The following is a 27,718-nucleotide window of genomic DNA, read 5'->3' on the forward strand; positions in this document are numbered from 1 at the left end:
GGGACACCAAGAAGGCCGGGTACTCCGCACAACCGCTTGGCCCGTAGGCCGAGACGACAGTCAGAGACCTATCCCCAACCCGAAGGCGCAGGGATACGACCCTCTCATCCACTGGGGTAAACCCCAACACGAGACGGCTGAGCTGGGGGGCAACAAGCAAACCCACACCAGCCCGCCGCCTCTCCCCGTGGGCCACTCCAGAGTAGAAGAGAGTCCAACCCCTCTCAAGGAGATGGGTTCCAGGGCCCACGCTGTGCGTGGAGGCGAGCCCGACTATTTCTAGTCGATATCTCTCGACCTCCTGCACAAGCTCAGACTCCTTCCCCCCCAGCGAGGTGACATTCCACGTCCCTAGAGCCAGCCTAAGCGTCCAGGTATCGGGCCGCTGAGGTTTCCACCTTAATAAAATCATTGAATGAAACACTGATTTCCTGCTTAGTTCTGGAAGTCAGACTGCAAGTTAATGAGAGACAGTTTGAGGACACTTAAAGCTGAACATTTACCATGATGTGTTTTATTTAGAGCAACAATTCATTGTTAAATAGCAGATTACTATTCATAATTCTAAAATGGGGACACCAGTCGTTTTGTTTGAATGAAAATGAATGATCCAAAATGGTTCCTTGAGGAAGTTTTAACATTTGGTTTTCTGTTTAGAGCTGGTAAGCAGATTGGAATACAGTGAAAAGCAGCTGGAAGGTCTGAAGACAACAAATACAGGTACAACAGGATCCTTGCACCATTTTAGACACACCATCTCATTTAATTGTTTGTCTTTATTTTATTCCTACCTCTGGGAACTCCTTCAAAACTGCTGGAAAACCATTTCAGGTGATTATCTTATAAATTATATTATATTTATATTTGTTTGGTTCTGTTCATTCTTTAAAAAAAGCATTATATGAAGCAATGATTTCCTGCCTAGTTCTGGAGGTCAGACTGAAAGTCAGTGAGAGACAGCTGGAAGAGCAGAAAATAGAAAACTCAGGTAACACGCGAGTCCTGTCTAAATCGTAAATAGTTACTTTTTTAAACAAGCCAACTCATTCAAAATATAAATGAGTTACAGATGGTTTATTGACTTAACATACAGGTCTGGCTGAAATCCACTGAAGCACAGATGGTCCAGTATGAGAACTGCACTCATACTCAAACTCATACCTACTAAATTGAACACAACATTCACTCTTAAATCATGGATTCCTAAAATGAGGACACCAGTCAGTTTGTTTCAGTGAAACTGAAATGGCTCTAAATGACTCCAAACTGATGGATCCAAAAATGGTTTCTTGAGGAACTCCTTTCTAACAGTTGGTTTTCTGTTTAGAGTTGATGATCAGACAGAGATCCAGTGAAAAACAGCTGGAACGTCTAAAAATAACAAACACAGGTACAACAGTATGCTTACTGATATATTGGCAAAGTAATCTATTTTTAAACAAATAAGTCAGCTTATTAAATGCATAAGTAAAAGCTGATCTGTTCTTTAGATGTGGAGCTCAGACTTGGATCCAATGAGGTACAGCTGGACCAGTTAAAGAATTACACTGCAGGTACCATCATCAAGTCTTGCGTTTGGTTCTGTTCATCCTTAAAAAAATTATTAAATGAAGCAACAATATCCTTCTTAGGTCTGGAGCTCAGACTAAGAGTCAGTGAGAGACAGCTAGAAGAGAACAAAACAGAAAACTCAGGTAACACATTAAACTATAACTACACAATAATTCTCCGCATGATATATTGATATATATATATATATAACTTTATTAGAAACTGCTTTGGGATTAAGCACCACCTTAACGTGGTGGAGGGGTTTGAGTGCTCGAATGATCCTAGAGGCTATGTTGTCTGGGGCTTAAATGCCCCTGGTAGGGCCTCCCATGGCAAACAGGCTCTAGGTGTCGGGTCAGACAAAGAGCGGTTCAAGAACCCCTCATGACAACGATTAAATCGAGGCACGTGACGTCGCCCGGTACGGCGGAGCCGGGGTCCCACCCTGGAGCCAGGCCTGGGGTCGGGACTCATCAGAGAGCGCCTGGTGGCTGGGTTGCTCCTCGCGGGACCTGGCCGGACCAAGCCCGGATGAGAGACGCAAGGCCATCCCCCAGTGGGCCCACCACCTGCAGGGGGAACCGTGAGGGACCGGTGCAAAGAGGATTGGACGACGGACGAAGGTGGAGACCTCGGCAGCACTATCCCCGGATGCTTAGGCTGGCTCTAGGGACGTGGAATGTCACCTTGCTGGGGGGGGAGGAGCCTGAGCTTGTGTGGGAGGTCGAGAGATATCGACTAGAAATAGTCGGGCTCGCCTCCACGCACATCGTGGACTCTGGAACACATCTCCTTGAGAGGGGCTGGACTCTCTTCTACTGTGGAGTGGCCCACGGGGAGAGGCGGCGGGCTGGGGTGGTTTTGCTTGTTGTCCCCCAACTCAGCCATCTCGTGTTGGGGTTTACCCCAGTGGATGAGAGGGTCGCATCCCTGCACCTTCGAGTTGGGGACAGGTCTCTGACCGTCGTTTCAGCCTACGGGCCGAGCGGTAGTGCGGAGTACCCGGCCTTCTTGGCGTCCCTGTCAGGGGTGCTGGATAGTGCCCCTCCCGGGGACTCCATTATTGTGCTGAGGGACTTCAACGCCCATGTGGGAAACGACAGTGACACCTGGAGAGGTGTGATCGGGAGGAATGGCCTCCCCGATCTGAATCCGAGTAGTGTTTTGTTACTGGACTTCTGTGCTAGTCACGGATTGTCCATAATGAACACCATGTTCAAACATAAGGGTGTCCATCAGTGCACTTGGCACCAGGACACCCTAGGCAGGAGGTCAATGATCGACTTTGTTGTCGTATCGTCAGACCTTCGGCCGCATGTTGTGGACACTCGGGTGAAGAGAGGGGCTGAGCTGTCCACTGATTACCACCTGGTGGTGAGTTGGATCCGCTGGAGGAGGAGAAAGCCGGACAGACTTGGCAGGCCCAAGCGCATAGTGAGGGTCTGCTGGGAACGCCTGGCGGAGCCCTTGGCCAGGGATGTATTCAACTCCCACCTCCGGGAGAGCTTTGACCAGATCCCGGGGGATGTTGGAGACATAGAGTCCTACTGGACCATGTTCTCCACATCTATTGTCGATGCTGCTGCCCGTAGCTGCGGCCGTAAGGTCTGCGGTGTCTGTCGCATCGGCAATCCCCGAACCCGGAGGTGATCACCGGCGGTAAGGGACACTGTCAAGCTGAAGAAGGAGTCCTATCGGCTGTGGTTGGCTTGTGGGACTCCTGAGGCGGCTGACGGGTACCGTGAGGCCAAGTGTGCTGCGGCCCGGGCTGTGGCAGAGGCAAGAACTCGGGCCTGGGAGGAGTTCGGTGAGGCCATGGAGAAGGACTACCGGTTGGCCTCGAAGCAATTCTGGCAAACCTTCCAGCGCCTCAGGAGGGGAAGCAGTGCTTCGCCAACAATGTTTATAGTGGGGGTGGGAGGCTGCTGACCTCGACTGAGGACATTATTGGGCAGTGGAAGGAGTACTTTGAGGATCTCCTCAATCCTGCCATCACGCATTCCCTGGTGGAAACAGAGGCTGGGGACTCGGGGTTGAACTCTTTCATCACTCAGGCGGAAGTCACCGAGGTGGTTAAAAAGCTCCGCGGTGGCAAGGCTTCGGGGGTGGATGAGATCCGCCTTTAGTACCTCAATTCTCTGGATGTCGTGGGGCTGTCATGGTTGACACGCCTCTTCAACATTGCGTGGCGGACAGGGACAGTGCCTTTGGATTGGCAGACTGGGGTGGTGGTCCCCCTACATAAGAAGGGGGACCGGAGGGTGTGTTCCAACTACAGGGGATCACACTCCTCAGCCTCCCTGGTAAGGCCTACGCCAGGGTATATGTGTGGAGAGTCCGGCCGATAGTCGAACCTCGGCTTCAGGAGGAGCAGTGTGGTTTTTGTCCCGGCTGTGGAAAACTGGACCAGCACGATACCCTCTACAGGGTACTCGAGCGTTCATGGGAGTTTGCCCAACCGGTCCACACGTGTTTTGTGGACCTGGAGAAAGCATTCGACTGTGTCCCTCGTGATGCCCTGTGGGGGGTGCTCCAGGAGTATGCAGTCGGAGGCCCTTTATCAGGGGCCATCAGATCTCTGTACAAGCGGAGCAGGAGTCTGGTTCGCATTGCCAGCACTAAGTCAGACCTGTTCCCGGTGCATGTTGGACTTCGGCAGGGCTGCCCTTTGTCACCGGTCCTGTTCATAACTTTTATGGACAGGATTTCTAGGCACAGCCAAGGGCCGGAAGGGGTCTGGTTTGGGGACCAGAGGATTTCGTCTCTTCTTTTTGCAGATGACGTGGTCCTTCTGGCCCCCTCTAGCCAAGACCTACGGCATGCGCTGGGGCGGTTCGCAGCTGAGTGTGAAGCGGCTGGGATGAGGATCAGCTCCTCCAAGCCCGGGGCCATGGTTCTCGACCGGAAAAGGGTGGCTTGTCCTCTTCAGGTTGGAGGGCAGTTCCTGCCTCAAGTGGAGGAGTTTAAGTATATCGGGGTCTTGTTCACGAGTGAGGGAAGAATGGAGCGGGAGATCGACAGACGGATCAGTGCGGCTGCCGCAGTAATGCGGGCGCTGTGCCGGTCCTTTGTGGTGAAGAGAGAGCTGAGCCGAAAAGCGAAGCTCTCGATTTACCGGTCGGTCTACGTTCCTTCCCTCACCTATGGCCATGAACTTTGGGTCATGACCGAAAGAACGAGATCCCGGATACAAGCGGCTGAAATCACCTTCCTCCGTGGGGTGGCCGGGCACTCCCTTAGAGATAGGGTGACGAGCTCGGCTATCTGGGAGGGGTTCGGAGTAGAGCCATTGCTCTTCCACATCGAGAGGAGCCAGTTGAGGTGGCTTTGGCATCTATACCGGATGCCTCCTGGACGCCTTCCTCGGGAGGTGTTCCAGGCACGTCCCACTGGGAGGAGAGCCAGGGGACGGCCCAGGACACGCTGGAGGGACTATGTCTCTCAGCTCGTCTGGGAACGCCTTGGGGTCCCCCCGGAGCTGCTGGAGGAGGTGTCTGGGGAGAGGGACGTCTGGGCGTCTCTCTATATATATATAAAACTTTATTAGAAACTGCTTTGGGATTATTTGAATTGCAATGGACATGGAGATGGAAACGTAAGGGAAAAAAGCAACAAATACAGAGAGGTCGGGCAAAAAGAATGAGAAAAAAATAGAACAGAGAAAGAAGGATGAAGACAATACAAGATAAAATCCTAGAGGACTGCTTCTACACCTGCAGAAACATATATAACAACAGCAATGTTACTGAAAGTGCACAGTACTAATGAATGCAAGATGTATTTAATGGCATCTGCAGCTCAATATACACTGCCTGGCAAAAAAAAAAATGTTGCCACCTGGATTTAACTAAGCAAATACATGAGAGCCTCGCATTTGATAATTACTGCATGGGTGATAATGTTTCAGCTGGAAACCAGTTATTTAACCCTAATTGCTGCAATGAGTTGCTTCTCGTTTCCTAAACATCCATGTCGAAAGACATACCATGGTCGTGAAAAACATGTAAATCTGTTTCAGAAGGGTCATATTATTGGCATGCATCAAGCAGAGAAAACATCTAAGGAGATTGCAGAAACCACCAAAATTGGGTTAAGAACTGTCCAACGCATTATTAAAAACTGGAAGGATAGTGGGGACTCATCGTCTTCGAGGAAGAAATGTGGCCGGAAAAAAATCCTGAATGATTGTGACCAGCGAACACTTAAACGTTTGGTGAAATCAAATCAAAGAAAAACAACAGTAGAACTCCGGGCTATGTTTAATAGCGATAGTAAGAACATTTCCACACGCACAATGTGAAGGGAACTCAAGGGATTGGGACTGAACAGCTGTGTAGCCTTAAGAAAACCACTAATCAGTGAGGCTAAGCAGAAAAAAAGGCTTAGAAGAAGGTCATATGGTCTGATGAGTCCAGATTTCCAGAGTGATGGGCAGGGTAAGAAGAGAGGCAGGTGAAGTGATGCACCCATCATGCCTAGTGCCTACTGTACAAGCCTGTGGGGGCAATGCTATGATCTGGGGTTGCTGCAGTTGGTCAGGTCTGGGTTCAGCAACGATGTGTTCAAAGAATGAGGTCAGCGAACTACCTGAATATATATATATATATAGGTTATTCCACCAATGGAGTTTTTCTTCCCTGATGGTACGGGCATATTCCAAGATGACAATGCCAGGATTCATCGGGCTCGAATTGTGAAAGAGTGGTTCAGGGAGAAAGAGACATCATTCTCCCACATGGATTGGCCACCACACAGTCCAGACCTTAACCCCATTGAGAATCTTTGGGATGTGCTGGAGAAGGCTTTGCGTAGCGGTCAGACTCTACCATCATCAATGCAAGATCTTGGTGAAAAATGAATGCAACCATGAGTGGAAATAATTCTTGACATTGCAGAAGCTTATCGAAACAATGCCACAGGGAATGCGTGTCGTAATCAAAGCTAAAGGCTGTCCAACGAAATATTTGAGTGTGTGACCTTTTTTTTTTTTGGTGGCGACTTTTTTTTGGCCAGGCAGTGTATAATATCTGTGTATCTGTTGACACTTGAATCCAAACACCTATGGGTGTATGTGTGAGCGCGCTTGTGTATATAAGGTTTCTCCATAAAAAATATGCAATAGCGAGTGTGAGGAGCCACAGACCTGTCCCCCTGGACCCAAGACAGACATAGAGGTGATCTGAGCCACAGACACCCAAAGGTCCCCCATAGCACGGGAACCCCGAGTAGACCACCACTGAGACTACTGCAGCCCTCCAAGAGAAGAGCAGAGGAGAGCCCCAGGGGAACCACCCACCAGCCACAGTGCAGAAGCCCCAGGAAGTTGCAGCGATGAGCCCCGCTTACGCTGGAGCAGATCCAGCCATGGACCCAGAGACCTGAGACCCTGGGGCAAATAAACCCCCAAGCAGAGGCCCAACAGAGCCAGTGGCCCCAGTCCCTGGCAAGCAGCCACCTGGAGTGAGCCAGCACACACCAAACACCCAGCCTTGGACACCGAGAACCATCAATACACCAGTAGGCAGAGCCACCAGCCACCAGCAGGGAGTGTGGCAGGGAGGGAAACAGGCCCCACATTTGATGGGGTGCCTAAGCTGATCTAGGAGAGGGAGCAGCCCGTGTCATGACAAGGAGCTGAGCACAGGTTTGTGTTGTGTGTAGGTGTGGTTCTGTCTCCCACCTCCCCCTGCAGGGTGCGACAGGCAGGTGCAGCCAGATAGCTGTGGATAATCAAGGAAGAGTTCTTAAGCAGCAGGAACCCTAAAGTACGCGTCAGATTGTGAAGTCATCAGAGTGGTAATCAGACCAGCAAATGTAGCTCTGATACTCTTGTTGTCCTGACCTTGGAACCTGCATGCCCAAAGGAAATACCTTCCTCTTCTCCAGATCAGCTGACTCCAGAACTCCTGCCTGTCCACCCTCCAACTTCATACCCTGCCTGGAGAAATAATCAAAAGGAAACCACAACCACTGCACAACAATCTCTTCTGTCAACCTCAGTCTCTGTGGAATTACTCAACTCCTCCAGAAAAACCTCTTCAACCAAAAACACTAAGACACACCTTCAATCAGTTCAAGTCGTACGTTTACTCCAGCCACCCATACTCACTCACCTCTCTTCCTGAGTGCACTGATCAGCAGAAACCGGACCCTTGGACAACCCTGCTGTATTTTCCTGTGTTGCAATAAATCAATTTAACACGAACCCACCCTCTGTAATTGTATTGTAATAGTGCCTCCTTTAGACGACCTCCTGGTTGTTCTTCTGAAATCTGTTTTAGTTGCTTTCCTGGACTTTATTGGTGGGTTGTTGTGTTTTGTTTGTTGGGTCAAGAGGGAGTAACAGCCCCCTTAAAGTCTTCACAGCCAAGGACTGCTCCTCTTCAGCAGCTCTTTCCTCCATCTCCATTTTTACAAATGGATACCATGTCTGTGTGTTAAACTATAACTCTGCTTCCTGGTCTGGATAATGGATTACCACTACTTTGGAGGACCAATAAATACAATCATATTCCTAAAAATGAGATTTGCTTTATCCAAGTGGGATTCATGCTCTGTCTTATAATCAGACTAGAATGTTCATCACTTACCTACAATACTCATCTTGATTTCCAGACACAACCTTGTCAGAAATTTGGCCAAACATGTCATCACTGGTCAAATATGTCAGTAAGTTTACAGACTGAAGCAACATTCATTTTGGTGATCTTTTGTTGGTTTAACCAGGCGTCATTACCTGAATAAGGCCTGAATAAGCATCTTGTTCTACTCACTGTTATCATTAGCCACCATGTTCAAGTGAGATTTGATACCATGACCATTTTTTCTGAGACTGGATAATTAGATCTTCAGATTGCTCCTCCCACTATTCTGCAATATCCTCAACACAGGTTCTGTACTAAACCATGCACAGCCTGGAATGGGCCTATTCTCATTGGATGGTTTGCTGGACCTTTCTTGATACCTGTTAACTGTTATGGGAGCAGCTAACAAGCCCTAAAAGTTATTTGTCAGGGTTAATATTTTATCCCCGCTGGTGTTCACCAGCAGGTCTACTGGTTACTGCAAAAGGTTCCAAAAGCCATCCAAAATGGTTTCTTGAGGAACTCCTTTCTAACAGTTGGTTTTCTGTTTAGAGTTGATGATCAGACTGGGATCCAGTGAAAAACATCTGGAACGTCTAAAGACAACAAACACAGGTACAACAGGATGCTTACTGATATATTGCCAAAGTAATTTATTTTTAAACAAATAAGTCAGCTTATTAAATGCATAAGTAAAAGCTGATCTGTTCTTTAGATGTGGAGGTCAGACTTGGATCCAATGAGGTACAGCTGGACCAGTTAAAGAATCACACTGCAGGTACCATCATCAAGTCTTGCGTTTGGTTCTGTTCATCCTTAAAACAAATCATTAAATGAAGCAATGATATCTTGCTTGGATCTGGAGGTCAGAGTGAGAGTCAGTGAGAGACAGTTTGAAGAGCAGAAAACAGAAAACTCAGGTAACACATGAAACGTTTGGGCTGACTGAAGATTTCTAATAACTTGATCTATATAAAGCATAAAAGTGGCAGCTATGTTTTCCTTTTACTCGTTAGTTTGTGGAGATATAAGGAGTCTGCTCATCAATTGATTCTTTGTAGATTAGCTAAAGTGTTTATCTACTCTGGCAGTTAGGTCACGATTGGTAGATGTCTTAGTTGAGAAACAGGCATTCAAAATGAGAAGTATTGGTTTTAGGTGCAAGTTTATATTTCACAATAAAACAGGATAATCCAAAAAGGTTCCTTGAGCAACTCCTTTCTAATAGTTGGTTTTCTGTTTAGAGTTGGTGAGCAGACTGAGATCCTGTGAAAAACAGCTAGAAGATCTGAAGACAGCAAACAAAGGTACCAAATGATGCTAACTGACTTGTAGCAACATAAACATAATAAATAAGTCAGCTTATTACATTTATTATTAAATATTAAGTAAAAGCTGATCTGTCCTGTAGATATGGAGGTCAGACTTGGATCCACTGAGGTACAACTGGACCAGTTGAAGACTCACACTGCAGGTACCATCATCAAGCCTTGTGTTTGGTACATCCTTAATAAAATTATTAAATGAAGCATTCATGTCCTGCTTAGTTCTGGAGGTCAGACTGAGAGTCGGTGACAGACAGCTGGAAGAGCAGAAAACAGAAAACTCAGGTAACACGCGAGTCCTGTCTAAATGGTAAATAGTTAATCCAGTCCCTTGTAAAAAGTATTAAAGGGGGCATATCATGCTTTTAACTCCTTCTTTTTCACAAAATCATTAAATCATTCATTTGTGGTCTATATAATATGCAACTACAATGCTTTGGTCTGAACTCCTTGTTATTGTAGCTCCACACGCTCATGTTTTACCCCTGTTCTGAGGTGCTTCTGAGTGCAACTCATTTGGAGCCGTCTCTTTAAATGATACTGAGGTACTTCACACACCTCCTCCCTCCAGGTCATAGGCCGTTCCACTCCACCCCGTTTGGCCATTTTTGTAGTGATAACAGAGATATAATGATCTAGCGGCACAGAAACAAGACAAAAACAGCGAAAACAATGCAAAACTGTTAATGAAACAATAACATTCAAAACAGACAGTACAGTTATGTCCTCAAGGAGCTAAAAGCATCACACAGCACTAACATAAGCAGAAGGGACCATACTACTGCTATCAGAACAATGGCCAGGACGTCATATCTACACAAAATAAATTCATGTCTAAAATAAAGTTTGTTGTCATGTTAGCATTATTTCCGTCGTTTCCATAGATAGAAGGAACTGTTCCCACAACAGATTAAGTCTTTGGGCAAATCCTTCTTGATACTGGTGGAGGTTGCTGAAGAACTCGTCCTTGAAGTGCTTCACACAAACAAGGAGGAATTTCCTCACTGATGTGGGAACATATCCATGAAAAGAAATTTAACATGGCACTGGTTACATTTTCAGAAGAGGTTCTGATTCTGGGGGACGGTGTAACATAATGAATTGTGTGGGTTAATACACAACCAAACATTTAGACTTATCCACTTGCAACTTTGGTATACTTAAGTTTGGACAACAAAATTGCAGCAAGAAATAAAAATGCCGGATATGCAACATTGGTTTGGCGGAAGTCCAAGACCTTGTTAAGATGTTCCGCAGCAAATATTGTGAGGTAATAGTTAAAAACACGTAATATAGAGAATAGAGAAAACTGAACAGATAGAAAAATATGACCAAAACAGAATATAAAGATATCTACGCAGCACCTGGAGAGACTAACTTCAACTTTTCTGCACTCCTAAAGACTCCAAGTACACAACAAAATGTATTTAACGGCTAAAAAGTGGATTTTGCATATGTCCTCTTTAATAACTGTTAGACTTTTCACATTTATTCACATTACAAAAACAAACATCAATGTCATTTATTCACATTTTGTTTGATAGACCAACAAAAGTAGAAAATAATTATGAATTGGAAAGAAAAGAACAGTGAAAGTGTCTTTATCCACTTTGTGGAAGCGAAAATCACAGCCATTCAGTGACAAGTCTGCAAAAAAGGAAAAAAACTGATCAGTTCCCATTTTGAAGTTTTGTTTTAACCAACAATATTTTATTGATTATTTTCTTTTAGAAATATCGGTTACATACAAATAAAACATGTTTAATACAAAGAGCATGGTTTGTACTCATACATTCATGTTTGGGGATCTAATCCAATATAAACTTAGATTGTATTCTTAGATTGGGACACACATTTTTCTTTTCTTTTCTTCTTTTATTCTTTGAGGGCCTCAGATTCAAAAATGAATAAAAATGAAAAAAAAATATTCAGTCTCTTCCACTTTTCTTAAATTTTAATGCTTCTGAATAAGGGCCAAAAATAATAAATTTTGGGGTAAATGGAATTTGGGCTTTAAAAATATTCTGAAAATGTTCTGTCACTTCCTGCCCAAACATTTGTATGTCTGTACATTGCCAAACTAATATGCACTTTTCTAAGTTGGATGTAATTTTGCCAAAGTCTCAAGAATATGTGCTTTGTATATTTTATAATGCTATAGCGGGTTAAAGGTTCCACAGAGGTCTAAGGATCTGTGGATGTTGCACAATAACAGTTATCTTGGGACATTTGTTCACGCCCAAGCAGTTCCTGCTCACATTATCACACTTAACTAATCCAAGCGCTCATTCTACAGGCATCAAGCACAGATGCAAACAGAAGGTCACAGGGTAGAATGAAGACAACAGTCTGGAAAGTTCTAACATTATGCCATTAAAATGTCATACAATCTCCAGAAGGGTCAGTTATTAAAACTCAAAAAATTATTATTTAACAAAAAAGTCAAATTCAGATCATTTAAAAAAGTAAAAATCTGGTTGGCGGGCTAGTTTGGACCATGTAGATCCCTCTTTTGTACATGGCCCCCTCTCCGGATGAGGATAGGGATCGTTGGGGACAGGGGTCAGGCGGGGGGTCGGGGTCTGGGGTGGGGTCGCTCAAATTCAGTAACCAGCCCAGGCTAGCCCAGCCCAAGGTTCAGGTGCTGAGGCGGTCTGCCTGTCTCCACCGCCGGAGGGAAGGGGACCACCTCCTGGGTCCGGGGGCTGGTTGCCCCTATGAGGTGTCGGCACCTGGACCTGGGAATATACAGGTCCTTCTCAAAATATTAGCATATTGTGATAAAGTTAATTATTTTCCATAATGTCATGATGAAAATTTTACATTCATATATTTTAGATTCTTTGCACACTAACTGAAATATTTCAGGTCTCTTATTGTCTTAATACGGATGATTTTGGCATACAACTCATGAAAACCCAAAATTCCTATCTCACAAAATTAGCATATCATTAAAAGGGTCTCTAAACGAGCTATGAACCTAATCATCTGAATCAACGAGTTAACTCTAAACACCTGCAAAAGATTCCTGAGGCCTTTAAAACTCCCAGCCTGGTTCATCACTCAAAACCCCAATCATGGGTAAGACTGCCGACCTGACTGCTGTCCAGAAGGCCACTATTGACACCCTCAAGCAAGAGGGTAAGACACAGAAAGACATTTCTGAACGAATAGGCTGTTCCCAGAGTGCTGTATCAAGGCACCTCAGTGGGAAGTCTGTGGGAAGGAAAAAGTGTAGCAGAAAACGCTGCACAACAAGAAGAGGTGACCGGACCCTGAGGAAGATTGTGGAGAAAGGCCGATTCCAGACCTTGGGGGACCTGCGGAAGCAGTGGACTGAGTCTGGAGTAGAAACATCCAGAGCCACCGTACACAGGCGTGTGCAGGAAATGGGCTACAGGTGCCGCATTCCCCAGGTCAAGCCACTTTTGAACCAGAAACAGCGGCAGAAGCGCCTGACCTGGGCTACTGAGAAGCAGCACTGGACTATTGCTCAGTGGTCAAAAGTACTTTTTTCGGATGAAAGCAAATTCTGCATGTCATTCGGAAATCAAGGTGCCAGAGTCTGGAGGAAGACTGGGGAGAAGGAAATGCCAAATGCCAGAAGTCCAGTGTCAAGTACCCACAGTCAGTGATGGTCTGGGGTGCCGTGTCAGCTGCTGGTGTTGGTCCACTGTGTTTTATCAAGGGCAGGGTCAATGCAGCTAGCTATCAGGAGATTTTGGAGCACTTCATGCTTCCATCTGCTGAAAAGCTTTATGGAGATGAAGATTTCATTTTTCAGCACGACCTGGCACCTGCTCACAGTGCCAAAACCACTGGTAAATGGTTTACTGATCATGGTATCACTGTGCTCAATTGGCCTGCCAACTCTCCTGACCTGAACCCCATAGAGAATCTGTGGGATATTGTGAAGAGAACGTTGAGAGACTCAAGGCCCAACACTCTGGATGAGCTAAAGGCCGCTATCGAAGCATCCTGGGCCTCCATAAGACCTCAGCAGTGCCACAGGCTGATTGCCTCCATGCCACGCCACATTGAAGCAGTCATTTCTGCAAAAGGATTCCCGACCACGTATTGAGTGCATAACTGTACATGATTATTTGAAGGTTGACGTTTTTTGTATTAAAAACACTTTTCTTTTATTGGTCGGATGAAATATGCTAATTTTGTGAGATAGGAATTTTGGGTTTTTATGAGCTGTATGCCAAAATCCTCCATATTAAGACAATAAAAGACCTGAAATATTTCAGTTAGTGTGCAATGAATCTAAAATATATGAATGTAAAATTTTCATCATGACATTATGGAAAATAATTAACTTTTTCACAATATGCTAATATTTTAAGAAGGACCTGTAGAGTATGTACAGGGAGTCTGAGTGAGTATAAGATGTCCATTGTTGTTTGTCTTTACGTTGGGTGCGTGGGTGTGGGTGTTTTTATGTGTATGCATGAGGGTGGGAACGTGGGATTGTGACTGTGTGTTGAAAGCGTTAGCTGTAATGCTCCACTTGTGAAAGTAAATCTGTCGGGCTTTTTCTTGACACTCAGACAACAATTCTGAGCGCTACTCTACTGGACAGGACACGGTTAAAAAGAAAAAATTGGAAAAATAATTTTTTAAGGATGTCCATTGTATTAACTGTGTAGGCATCTGTCTTGCAGGAACGACTTAAATTATGACTATGACTAAATCAAAGCTGTATACTCCATGGTTATGCTCCTGAATTGTTTCCTTAGCCAGCCTAATGTCATTTTCAGTTCTGTTCTCCCAAATGGAATCCAGACTGACTGATGGACTTAACAGAACAACAGGTAAGTCACATTTTTACTAATCATTTAGCTTCAATAACAGTCCATTTTCCACCAAAAGACCCAGGATTCCATTCCAGCAGATGGCTATACTCCTTTACTTCGTTTAAAAGCTAATTCATAATTTTTTTGTGTCAACTGATAAATAATAGATGGTAAGCAGTTTAGAGTTATATAGTTGATTAATTCCTTACATTACTCCATAAGTTGCACTGGAACCATAAACAGGAAAAGTTTAAATCATTATTTTACATTAAATGTTTTACCAACCTGCATCAGGCCAGAGATGCTGTTTTACAACTCCATGATTCATTTACAATAACTACTAAACACTGATTAACACAACTATTTTTCTTTGATTATCATCAGGTAAACTCACGTCAGATAACTACTGAACATGTTTTTAGTAAAAAAAAAAAAAGTTTATTAGAATAAAAAAACTGATCTTCAGTCCAGAATTACAGGGAATTGATACCTTGACTGTCTTATCATAAGCAAATATTTATAGAAAGTAGAAGATGCATTGAGAGTAGAGGAGAGGAGAGGAGAGAAGGGGAGGATCACTGAGCTTCTGCATCCAAACCTGGAACTGTTGTCTGTCCTCCTGCAGAGCTGTCTGCATAAAACTATGAAAAATTAAAAATATTAAAGAGTTTATACTCCACTTAGGTAGTTTACATGAAAAGACAGTCTTAGGAAAATGTGTATTTTTTATGTAAAGTGCTCTGATCATCAGCACCGCATTAAAATATTTGTCTTACAGAACTGTTGCAAAATAGTTAATAATTAATGCTGTCAATAACGTAAAATGTCACAAATTTCTGGCGAAAAATATTTCATTTTATTTTCTGGTACTATTCACCTCATACCTACTAAATGCTTTATATTCACTTTCAGCTGCCACAAATAGATAACAGGTAGCAGGAAATCCCAAAGTGCCAGGCCAAGATTGGGCTGCGGTTAGTGCCCCTGCCCCTTTAACAAATCACGGGGAAAGCTGGAAAGACCATGTCAAGAGTAGGACCATTTACCCGTTAGAGTAAAGCCCCAAGAAAGTGAAATTACCTGGGTAAATTTGTATCGAAATGCGCCCTGGGCTTTACAAAGCCTGGGGCTTTCTACAGGTAATGGAAAAGGGGCTAAATGATTCATTTAACTCACTGGTGCCTAAAAGGATCATAACAGGTACATCAATTGGTTCTTTGTTGATCAGATAAAGTATTAATCCACTCTGACAGTTCGGTCATAATTGGTTGATGACTTAGTTGAGAAACAAGCCCTCATAATAAGAAGTGTGTTTTAAAGACAAATTGATAGATTTTACAATAAAACAGGATGATCCAAAAGGTTTCTTGAGGAACTCCTTTCTAACAGTTGGTTTTCTGTTTAGAGTTGGTGATCAGACTGGGATCCAGTGAAAAACAGCTGGAACGTCTAAAGACAACAAACACAGGTACAACAGTATGCTTACTGATATATTGGCAAAGTAATTTATTTTTAAACAAATAAGTCAGCTTATTAAATACATAAGTAAAAGCTGATCTGTTCTTGAGATGTGGAGGTCAGACTTGGGTCCACTGAGGGACAGCTGGACCAGTTGAAGAATCACACTGCAGGTACCATCATCAAGTCTTGTGTTTGGTTCTGTTCATCCTTAAAAAATCAATAAATTAAGCAATGATATCCTGCTTAGGTCTGGAGGTCAGACTGAGAGTCAGTGAGAGACAGCTGGAAGAGCAGAAAACAACAAACTCAGGTAACACATGAAACGTTTAGGCTGACTGAACATTTCTAATAATTTATTAAAATGACACTGCTGTTTATTAGCTCAGTTCTCCTGGATGGAATCCAGACTGACTGATGAACTGAGCAGAACTGCAGGTCAGTCACAAATCATTTGGTTTCTATAAAATTATTTAAGTCACTGGTTCTTTATATTTAGGGCTTTAAGTTTCAGACGTTTATAGGTTTGTAATAATGATGTTACTCCATCAGTCCCCCTTAATGCTGCTTTTCAAGACTGATATCTTTTTCTAAGCTCTCCAACCAATGTTATAAACAACATGATCCTAATGCATTTTGTATGAATTGTAAAACCTAAGGGGGACAAAATAAAATTGTTTTTGTTATCATCCGTTCATAAATTATTTTACAATTTTAAGATTTTAGGTCATTTGGTGTTTTTTCCTTTAGACTGAAGCAGTTTAAACATACACATGGTATCTTTAGGAGGTCTGAATGAACTGACCTAAGCAACACTGTGAAAGTGGTTCTGAAATTGGTAAATCAGAACCAGCAGATAACATAACTTTGTACCAGTCTTCTGCTCTGCGTCAGTTTAATTCCTGCAGAGTTTAAGTGTGTGATGATGTATTTCCTTGACTAAAGTGGGTTCTTCGCTGCTTTTGTTGCACCAAGAGCGTGGTCCGAAAGACCTCATGTCACTGTGCATGCAGCCATACCCACCTGTTGCCAATGTTAACCAAGCTCTTTTCTATATAAACAGGTTCAAACTGTGTTTATTAAAAACTTGTTTACATAGTCCTTTGATTGTATTTTTATCTGTTCATGAAGGTTGGACCCCTCTGTTTCTGATAAAAAATTAAATTTATAATTAAATAAATTCTAGAATTGTGCCGCTCAAGGTGGCAGCAGGTTGGAGTAGCTCTGTTACTTTTGATTCTGATTTATTCTTTTTTGGGAACTATTCCACTTGTGGTGGATACAGTTGATTTTTTTTGTATGACTGTCCACTCCAGTGTCGGATGCTGCGCAGCTTGGAGGATTTTTCTTAATACTTTCTATTTTTGGACATTTGTTATGATGCATTGCCATGGCAACGGGGTTGTTTCTTACAACCGGGAGCAGCTGATTAATATCTCAAAAGCTCAAATAATACTTCAGCTACAACCCCAAATCCCTGATGAGTTGAAAAGGAGACGCCGAGGATGCAGAGCAGGAGCTAAGAGAAGAGAGAGAAGGAGGAAGTTCAAACCATCTCTTCCATCGATTTTGATGGGCAATGTGAGATCGTTGGGAAACAAGTTGGATGAACTCCAAGCCCTACAAAGGACCCAGCCAGAGTACCGGGCATGCAGTATCATGTGTTTTACTGAGACATGGCTGCAGGATCATATCCCCGACTCCAGCGTCTCTCTGCCGGGCTTTTTAACCATACGAGCAGACAGAGATTTAAAGAGGAGCGGCAAATGTAAAGGAGGTGGACTGGCAGTACTTGTGAACAACAGATGGTGTAATCCAGGACATGTTACTGTGAAGTGTCATCTCTGCAGTCCAGATATTGAACTGTTGGCAGTAAGTTTTCGTCCATATTATTTACCCAGAGAGTTCACCAGTGTTATTTTGGTAACAGTTTACGTTCCACCTTCCGCTGTTGCTGACACTGCATGTGATGCCATCAGCTCAGTTGTTGCTAAGCTACAGACACAAAACCCCAATGCTTTTGTGGTAATTTCTGGTGATTTTAACCATGCTTCACTCTCTGCTACACTTCCAACGTTTCAACAATTTGTCAGCTGCTCTACCAGAGAAAACAAAACATTAGATTTGTTTTATGCAAATGTCAAGGACTCATACATCTCTACAGCACAACCTCCTCTAGGCAAATCAGATCACAATCTTGTTTTTCTCTGCTCGAAATATAAGCCCCTTGTTCAGAGACAACCTGTAATAAAGAGGACTGTGAGAAAATGGTCACAGGAAGCTGAAGAAGCTCTGCAAGGTTGCTTTGAGGCTACAGACTGGGACGCACTGTGCCAGCCACATGGAGAGGACATCAATGCCATGACTGAGTGTGTAACCGACTATATAAACTTCTGTGTGGATAACATCATCCCCTCCAGAACCGTGAGATGCTTTCCCAATAACAAACCTTGGATCACCAGTGACCTGAAGGACCTGCTTAACAAGAAAAAAAGAGAGGGAGACAGAATTATTGAGGATTATACAGAAGCAACTTAAAGTCAAGATAAGAGACAGCAAGGAGGTGTACAAGAAGAAGCTGGAGAGCAAGCTCCAGCAAAACAATATCAGAGATGTGTGGACAGGGATGAAGAAGATCACAGGCTTCAAGCAGAAAGAAGATCAGACCGATGGAGGTCTGGACAGAGCCAATGAACTGAACACATTCTTCAATAGGTTCAGTTCAGAAACCAGCTTCGCATCCTCCTCTCCTGCTCACAGCCAAACAGACATTCCATCTTCCTTTGACCCACAGGACCCACAGCTGTCCAGTAACACCTCACATTTTTTATCTTCCACCTCAGCCCTAGACCCTTCTGCTTCTACATATTTGCCTTCAACCATATCAGAAGATGCTGATGCTTCCTTTGCTTCCCCCTTCCATCTGTGTGTCTCAAGAAGTCAGGTGAAGAGACAACTGGAGAGACTGAATAGGAATAAGGCTGCAGGTCCAGATCATGTCAGCCCTAGAGTCCCGAAGGCCTGTGCAGAGCAGCTCTGTGGGATTCTGCAGCACCTCTTCAACCTTAGCCTGGCCCAGAAGAAGATTCCGGTGTTGTGGAAAGAAGGTTCCGGTGTTGTGGAAGACCTCGTGTCTTATTCCGGTACCAAAGAAAACTCACCCATCAGTCCTCAATGACTATAGACCTGTTGCCCTGACATCTCACATCATGAAGGTCCTAGAGAGACTCCTGTTGGCCCACCTGAGTAAGCAAACAATAAACCATCAGGACCCCCTTCAGTTTGCTTATCGCTGTGGAGTTGGAGTTGAAGATACCATCATACACCTGCTTCAACAAACCCACTGTCATCTGGACAAAGCCAGCAGAACTGTGAGAATCATGTTCTTTGATTTCTCCAGTGCATTTAATACAATCCAACCTGATTTGCTTTGTCAGAAACTCCAGAAGACTCAGGTGTAGGCCTCAACAATCTCCTGGATCAAAGACTACCTGACAAACAGACCACAGTTTGTGAGACTGAAGGGTTGTGAGTCTAACCAGGTAGTCAGCAGCACAGGAGCACCACAGGGGACTGTACTCTCACCATTCCTTTTCACTCTGTACACCTCAGACTTCCAGTACAAGACGGACTCCTGTCATCTGCAGAAATACTCGGATGATTCTGCAGTCGTGGGGTGGATCAGAGATGGACAAGAAGCTGAGTACAGGAAGGTGGTGGACCGCTTTGTGGCATGGTGTGGAAACAATCATCTCATTTTGAACGTGACTAAAACAAAGGAGATGATTGTAGATTTTAAGAGAAACAGGAATAAGTCAAAAACTATTTCCATCATGGGAGAAGAAGTGGAGGTGGTGGAGGAGTATAAATACCTCGGTGTTCACCTGGACAACAGACTAGAGTGGAGATACAACTGTGAAGCCATCTACAAGAAGGGACAGAGCAGACTGTACTTCTTGAGGAAGCTTAGGTCCTTTGGTGTTTGCAGCAAGATGCTGCATATCTTCTATAAGTCTGTTGTGGAAAGTGTGATCTCTTCTACCATCATCTGCTGGGGAAGCAGCATCAGAGCCAGGGACTTAAAAAAAACTCAACAAGCTGATAAAGAAGGCTGGCTCTGTTCTGGGGACTCCTCTGGAACCTCTGGAGATCATTGTGGAAAGAAGGATTCTTCATAAAATGAAGAACATTATGGAGAACCCTGAGCATCCTCTTCATGAGACTGTCCTACAACAACAGAGTGTCTTCAGTCAGAGGCTTCTTCAGATCTGCTGTAAGACGGAGCGCTACAGGAGATCCTTCCTGCCCACAGCCATCAGCATCTACAACGGCTCTTTGAGGAAACCTTCATAATATGAGCTATAACAACATTTAATTTCCCTTTGGGATTAATAAAGTATTTTTGAATTGAATTGAATTGAATAAGACTCCAGAAACAGAGGTCCAGACATAATCTTCTTATGAATTGATCTGACTCTTAGAATTCAGGTCAAACCTGGTGGAATGTTTAAGGCTTTAAACCTGAAAATCTGCTAATGCATCTTCTCTTCTGTTTGATTTTTACCTTAAATTATTCTATATTTAGTTGATACATTCTTAGTCTGCTCTGTTGATTCTTATTGTTTTCAAACTAATCTGTTAAAAGGACTGAACCTATAGAGCGCTAGTCATGTTGATCACTCAAAGAGCCACATTCACCCAGTTGTCCTCACAAAAACTTGTAGATACACAGATCTGAAGTCAACTTAGGGTTAAGTGCCTTGCCCAGGGACACATTGATATATAGCAGGAGGAAGCTGGATTCAAACCCAAAACGACTGTTCCCACTGATCCACATATTGCCCCATCCCTTTGTTCTGCATGCTATCAAGGATTGTTCAACACTATAGTCAATAACACAAAGGTAAATAAATTTACTAAGCCATTGTCACAGCTCGCACACAATGGCTTCATCTCTGAAGCTGTGCAAACATTCCTTGTCCATTTAAACTGAAGTTGCAGAAGACCTGAGACTGGGGTGGAGGTTTATCTTGATCAGTTTGTGACCACTCCAGAGCACATAAAGTAAAAAGCAAAGCAATGATCTAAAGCACACCAGCATGTCCACTTCTGAATGGCTCAAAAAGACAAAAAGAAAGTTTTGGATTGGCCTGATCAATTACTTTTGTCTAATGGGGCCATTTTCATTGTGATGTTTTTTTAAAACTACTTTTTGTATTTATTTTTGCCTGATATTAATGTGTAGATGTGATGAAAAAAGAAAACCTATCAGTGGGCAAATACTTTCACATTTCAATCACAGTGCGAATACTTTGGCTACCCTGCAGTTTACACAGCTGGGATTCTAAACTCTTGTTGTGGTTTTTACCGAGTCACTATAACAATAATGATTCATAATGAATTGTTTGTCCAGAGTTTGAAACCAAGCTGTCAGCTGTGACTTTCAGACTGAATGTAACTAAGGAGCAGCTGGATGATCTGAAGAAACAAAGCCTAGGTGACTGATATTAACAAATCTTTTTAAATTCCTTGAGCTGTTTGTTTCTGAACATTGTGACTGGATAGAAATTATGTGTTATGTTTTAGTTAGAGCAGCTGAACTGGCTACATTTTCAGAGAGATTGACTGCAGCTTTGGGAAACACAGCAGGTATTTTTTAGAAACATTCTTTGCACCTGATGTTTAGAAACTATCAAGAATAATCAAAACTTTTCATCCAAGCTAGAACTCAAACTAGCACTCGGGCTGAAAACAGAACAGTAATTCTGGTTTTAGGCCTAATGGCACCACTGATGCTCCAACAAGTCCAAATGTTTCTTCCAGATGAGCTGAATGTGGCTTTTTCAGCCGGTTTGACTGATTCAGGAAAAGTTGGTCCATTTGATGAAGAAACAACTCTGATCTTCTCCAAAACCATCACCAATATTGGCCAAGGCTACAACAGCTCTGCAGGTAACAACACACAAAAGTTGATTTGGTGAAGGATATCACTGTAAACATTTTTTTTGGTTTTGGTAAACTGAACTGATGAATGAAGGTTGTCGCTGCTGCAGGGGTTTTCACAGCTCCTGTCAGAGGACTTTATTTCTTCAGCTTCACGGCTGCAGATTACTTGAAGGGTTACATGGGTCTGTACCTATACAGAAACGAGCAGCCAATCATTTTCAGCCTAGACCTAAATGACCATGGCGGATACGCCTCCACTACCAGTGCAGTGGCTCTGCAGCTGGATGAGGGTGATCGAGTCCGCGTCGCTCTGCCAGCCAGCTATCGGCTCTATGATGACTCCCGAAACTTCAGTGTGTTCTCTGGCTTTCTGCTGTTCCCAGTCTGACAGGGCTGTCCCAGGATCAACGTGAGAGCGAGACTTTGTTTGAAGAAGACATGACCTTCATTCAGACTAAAATAAAAAGTTAGGAATTTGATTTTTGGTCAGTGGAAAAGGTTTTATGGTTGCATGTTGAACAAACTAAACTCTTAAACACAATGTTCTTTACAATAACAATTAAATGTCTTGATTACCAGAATTGCAAAGCTCCCCATTCAAGATTTGCCCATGTACCTTTTCTGTGGTCTACCCCTCGTCTATATGCTGGGTTGAAATCAGTTTTTTTTTTTTCTACGTGTCCTGTCGCAGTGTTTCAGGCACACCATATGGAGCTGATGGTTGCTGTGGAGATATATTATGTGTGTGCATTATTATTATTATGTTCATAACCAGTGTGGGAAATAAAATGTATAACCTGTGTTAGTGGCCTGCAGAATTGTTATTGCACAAACTTGGCCTTGAGTGTGGTGAAGCAGAAAAATACTGAAGAACTGTAGGGGTGGGAAAAGGATGTGAAAAGATTAACGGGCCAAGTACTCCCTTCTTATATCAGTAGATACGGGATGCAGCTGGGAGACAGGAACATGTCCTAATATGGTAGGCAGGAAAAGTTTGTACGTGACTATATGTGAGAAAAAACTGTAAACAGGGCGCTGCCCATTTTCATGTGTGTTTTAATAAAAGCAATGAGCCCAGTGAGAAGCTCCGAAGTCGTCTCGGTGTGTGTCCTGATCACATGAGAGCTTCCCTGGGCCAGGTACTTTAAATTCAATACAACGGTGTCTGAGTGTATTATTTCAATGGGTGTGAATTCTTTCAGCTTACGGTGAATAAACAAACGCGCAGAAGACCTCTCGGAGGGGGTGCTTCAACATTGCCCACATGTGCCAGGGCAGTTTTGCTTTACAAAAAGAATATCTCAAGACAGTATCCTAATTGCATGATTAACTGTATTTATTCCAGATTTAATCCAGCATCAAAGTAGGCAGGCCCCTATAGTGACTTTTGTTTGTATGACCTTGAACCATTGAGTCATTGAGTGTTGGTGTGTAAAAACAAGTGTTTGTGTTGAGTGGGTGTGTGTGAGTGAGTGTTTGTCACCTGGAGGTGTACATTTGTAAGTGTGGCGAGAACTGTAGAGGGCCTGCAATCCACAGGACCTAAGAGCAGCAAAGGGCAGGTATACCCGGATCCGGGGGGCAGCAGCAGTCCCAGGCAACCAGGGAAAAAGAATCACGTCAGGGCAGCCATACACTCAGTCCAGAGTCAGGTTGCCAGCAAGGCGCATGGGAGCAGGCCCCCATCAACCAGTGGAGACCCCCCAGAGCCCCCAACATGTCGGGCAGGTACTAGCTCACTGCAGCAGTCGGAACCCTGAGGGACCAAGGTAGGAGGGGCACGTTGTAATTCACCCTGGGGGTGGCAGTACACAAGAGGTCTAGAGGGAGAGACACTAACCAAAGAACAGCGAAGTTCCCGAGGCCCTCAACCATCACATTACACTTCCTGGGCCAAAGTCCACCCGACGGGCCCACCACTGCGGGACGTGGCCCGAACACCCAAACAGACAACCCCCAACCAAGGCAGGCAGGCCCCTGCTGGGCACCCTCATGGCGACATCAGAGATCCCCGGGCCATCCCCACACCCCTGTCGCCACCGAACCTGCACGGGCTTCATGGAGGGAACCAGGGGACTACACCATCCCCCTTCAGCACAGGGGCATGGTGTGTGTGTTTGTGGTAATGTGAATTGTTGTGATGAATGTAGATGTGCATGTCTAAAGTGTCTTCAAGGTAGCATCATTAGGAAACAGCTGCTGGAGACTGGGGTACCTGGAATGGAGTGACCTGCTCTTTCTCCAGACCTGAACCCCATAGAAAACCTATGAGATCAGCTGAGTCTCCGTCTAGAAGCTCGTAACTCTGCACCCCACAACCTCAATGACATGAGGGCCACCCTTCCAGAAGAGTAAGATGCCATGACTCAGCATGAGATGTCATTGTTAAGTTGGCATTGATGCTGAAGGTCATATGACAGATTATTGAGACATATTGACCATATTCAGACCACATTGTTGTGGTCACCCGCCACTATTGTTGGCTTTTGTTTCAATAAAAAGTTTGAGATGAGAAAATCACCACTGCATGCTTCTACTTAAATGCCCAACTTTCATGATATAATATCACTGTAGCGTGAATTCATTACGTTTTCCATAAATTTAACTCAAAAGCCAAATATCTCTAACCTTGAGTAGTGTATATTCTTGACTTATACACCTTCATTAATCCAATCATTTTCCATACAAGTTCAATCATTGCAGGGTTGTAGGTGGGTGATGCCAGCTTTCAAAGAGTGAGACAACCCGGACAGGTCACCAGTCTGTCACAGAGACACAACGGACAGACAACAATGTACCCCAATACTTACACCTAATGGCAGTTTAGAATCCTAAAGCTTAAAGGTTTATTGCCTTAATCTTGTTTGTGGTTTAAAACAATAATTTACATTAAGACAATTATCAGTGTATGTAAATAAAGGTGCTGGGGAGAGGCATATACATACTGTACCGGTCTGAAGTTTACTAATCTAATAATTATTAGCATGAATGTTATTTCATTTCAGGCCTTTAACCATCCCTTTGAACCATTCTTTTTATTAGGGTCTAATAATCATGCAACAAACAACTTCAATGAATTTTAAAAACGAAAATAAACTGCACAAGAATAGATTTTCTGTGTATTTACTCTTATCCAAACAGGGTCAAGTCTATAAATACTGGCTTGTGCAGAGATCACCAGTAATATTTGGAGAAATGTCCCCTAGCAACATGTCTTGTCAACATGGCCAAACAGCTCAGTCTTGGTCTCCTCTGATCATCAAACATTTTCCAGAGGACACTTGGCTTGTCTATGTGGAAAGCTGCTAATTCCAATCAAACTTCAAGGTATTGGTTTTGGACCAGAAGCTTCATTCTTGATTGGCTCCCTCAGTTTATGTTGATGTCACCTCGCTTTACTTTAGACAGTGACAGCGGTCTTCCAGCTGCTTTCATTTCTTGGCATCATCTTGGGCTTTCCTGGTTTCTGTGTTGTTTGTAAACATCCTGACTAATTTCCTTTAATCAGAGGTGATAGTTTGGTTCAGATGAGTGAAACTATGAAATATCTCTGTATTCCAGCAGCACAATGATCACAAGTACAGATCAGAACCTGTTCGGATTGGATGAAGCAGAGTAACATGAAGCTTCTTGAATTACCTTGCCTAAAACTAACTGTCCTAAAGGACATTTTTAAAATAAAAGAATGTGTTGATACATGGAAACCAACCAATTCAATTAACTCTACCGCTTCCAAAAAGAAGAGCGGTCAAATATCCCACCAGAATGATGCCAGAGGCTTGCTGATGGCTACACTAAGTGTGTAGTTGAAGTACATCTTGCTGAGGGACATTTATTCAGTTATCAGTGGGGTAAAATATCTTCTTGGATTTGTTGCTGTACCTATTTTGGGGTATTTTGTCCCTTTCTTCTCTGCAGGTCCTTTCAGTCCAGTTGGATTGACAGCGCTGGTAGGCAGGCTATTTTAGGTCATTCCAAAGATGTTTAATTGATTTAAGTTTATCTCAAGAGGGCTGCCATGTGCCTTTTAGTGAGGAGTGCATTCCGTCTGGCTTGATTTGTAAAATGTATTAGCAATAATTGATCTTTTGGATGGTTCTGTCTCCAGAAGTGAACAATGGAGCTCTGTCTAAGTGATTGATGGCTTCTTGGTCAGTTGTCTATTTAAGGCCGTCCTTCTCTGATTGCTCCGTTTGGTTGGGTGGATTTGTTCCAAGCATCTTCAGATTCTGAATAATGAAGATTGTTGTGCTTTCTGGGGCATTAATGCTGCCAGATTTGCTTGGATCCATGTGTGTTTTGACACAATTTGGTCTTGCATGTCTACATTTAGTTCCTTTGACTTCATTGCTTGGTTTATGCTCCGATATGTCCTGTCAAATAAGAGACATTATATATAAACAAACCATGTCAACTCAACTGAATTTAGCACATAATCAGCAGAAATCAGATGTACTTGAGCTCAGTTTTGAGTCATAAAGGGTGTGAATATTTATGTACCAATTATTTTTAAATGTCTACATTTTAATACATTTCTGAAGACGTGTTTTCACCTTGATATTTTGTGCTATTTTGTGTCAATTTATTTGAAAGAAAACTGAACTCAGATCAGTTTTAGAATGAGTTTGTAATCTAAGAAAATATGAAAAAAGTGAGTAATCACACTTTCTGATGGTGCTTTGTGTTTGAGTTGCAGCACAGGCATGGTAAAGAGCTAAGAGTAAAAAGAAAGATCAGAGAAAATGTGAAACTTTTATTAAATGTGACAAAAACAACTGGAAACAGGACTCTGACATCTCTGTGATCACAGTTAGCTAAATCTAACCCCACAAAACCCCGTAGTGTGTGCAATAAAAGGTGACTGAAGTTGTGTTAAGGCTCAGATCAGGACTTCCACCTCATGGCTTTTAAACCACACCAGTCAGTTTGGGTCAGAGTTCCTGTTCAGTAGTGTAACAGCTCATCAACACAATAAATACAAAGTGTTATTTGATCGCTTCAGGAATCATGTTGAGTTCCTCGGATGCAGGAACATTTTCATCAGTTAAGTGTGTTTACAAACTATTGCTCTTTGATCATTGGTTTTCATCTCTTCCCAATTACAGTAAGCAATCATAGGTAAGAGCTTTCAGACAGAATTTGACAGTCCTTGTAAAAAGAAAAATCTGACTGAATAAATCTAAAATGCTTCCAAAAGTTACTCTGAAACTGATTCTGGGGCCAGCTGTAGATCAGGAGGTAGAGTTGTCGTTCACAAACCAAAGAGTGAGTTCTTCAGATTCCCATCTCCTTTGGTCAAAGTGTAAACAAGTGTAAAAACTGAGCCCCTCATTGCCCCGGTGTGCTTTCTCTGTGTGACAAAAACACACTGAATGTTTAGGAAAAAGAGCACTGGATTAATGGGCGGGTGAACTGATGACCCACACGATGAGGAAAAACTCAATAAACAGTTCAGCAGTTCCCCAGTGTCAGAAAAGGAAGAATAAAAATCAGGCAAATTCAAAAGAAGGGAGAGAGTAGCAGAGTATACGAGTTTCATCTGTGGAGAGTGAAAGAGTAAACGAGCCCATTTCAAGAAGCCTTCTCTGCAGGAGCAGAACTTTATGATGAAGAGCAGGTCAGCATTCAGAGCTCAAGTGGAGGTGTTGATCTTTCTGTGGACAGCCTGTAGGAGGAGCAGCGAGTACTCCTCAAGTAAAGCTGCTGTCTTCACCTCCCCCACTCCTCCCAGCCCACCGTCCAGGCCCTGCATGCTGGGTGTGCTGAGCGGCAGAGAGTCCAGCTCTGTCCTCATGGCCTGGAAGGCCTCTGATAAGAGGAGAGCCATCTGATGCTGGCTGGGGGAGGAGTCATCTATGGAGGAGCCGCTTACCTGGAAGAACAATCTAAATGTTAACATGGTCCAAAACTAAGTCACAGACCATCTAAAACAGAAGGACCAATATGTTTTTAACTTGTAGAAATTAGAGAAGCACTTGAGAATTGGCTTTTAACCTATGTTAAGACACTTGGTGGGTACTGACTGCCATACTTTTCTGTGGCAGAGAATAGAGAT

At 43.5% G+C, this 27,718-nt stretch overlaps 2 protein-coding genes across 5 annotated transcripts in view; one reads left to right on the forward strand and one right to left on the reverse strand.

The window, feature by feature from the left end:
• The window catches only part of LOC124855747 (myosin-2 heavy chain-like), a 57,884-nt gene extending 35,381 nt beyond the window's left edge, over positions 1-22,503 (forward strand). The window contains exons 10-28 of the mRNA XM_047345804.1: positions 658-720; positions 926-988; positions 1,328-1,390; positions 1,491-1,553; positions 1,632-1,694; positions 8,688-8,750; positions 8,851-8,913; positions 9,380-9,442; positions 9,547-9,609; positions 9,683-9,745; positions 14,224-14,277; positions 15,665-15,727; positions 15,828-15,890; positions 15,968-16,030; positions 16,102-16,155; positions 21,131-21,214; positions 21,304-21,366; positions 21,541-21,669; positions 21,771-22,503. Coding sequence (XP_047201760.1) covers positions 658-720; positions 926-988; positions 1,328-1,390; positions 1,491-1,553; positions 1,632-1,694; positions 8,688-8,750; positions 8,851-8,913; positions 9,380-9,442; positions 9,547-9,609; positions 9,683-9,745; positions 14,224-14,277; positions 15,665-15,727; positions 15,828-15,890; positions 15,968-16,030; positions 16,102-16,155; positions 21,131-21,214; positions 21,304-21,366; positions 21,541-21,669; positions 21,771-22,051 — 1,484 coding nt within the window. The 3' untranslated portion in view covers positions 22,052-22,503. The remainder of the gene's footprint in view (positions 1-657; positions 721-925; positions 989-1,327; positions 1,391-1,490; positions 1,554-1,631; positions 1,695-8,687; positions 8,751-8,850; positions 8,914-9,379; positions 9,443-9,546; positions 9,610-9,682; positions 9,746-14,223; positions 14,278-15,664; positions 15,728-15,827; positions 15,891-15,967; positions 16,031-16,101; positions 16,156-21,130; positions 21,215-21,303; positions 21,367-21,540; positions 21,670-21,770) is intronic.
• Positions 22,504-26,401: 3,898 nt separating this feature from the next.
• mapkbp1 (mitogen-activated protein kinase binding protein 1) overlaps positions 26,402-27,718 on the reverse strand; it is a 79,545-nt gene continuing 78,228 nt past the window's right edge. For 3 of the 4 annotated variants that reach the window (XM_047345062.1, XM_047345061.1, XM_047345064.1), the window contains one exon: positions 26,402-27,535. In XM_047345062.1, coding sequence (XP_047201018.1) covers positions 27,296-27,535 — 240 coding nt within the window. In that variant the 3' untranslated portion in view covers positions 26,402-27,295. The remainder of the gene's footprint in view (positions 27,536-27,718) is intronic. The other variant, XR_007035059.1, reaches the window with a different exon arrangement.

The sequence above is a fragment of the Girardinichthys multiradiatus genome, chromosome 19 (assembly GCF_021462225.1).
Source record: "Girardinichthys multiradiatus isolate DD_20200921_A chromosome 19, DD_fGirMul_XY1, whole genome shotgun sequence".
Lineage (NCBI taxonomy): Eukaryota > Metazoa > Chordata > Actinopteri > Cyprinodontiformes > Goodeidae > Girardinichthys > Girardinichthys multiradiatus.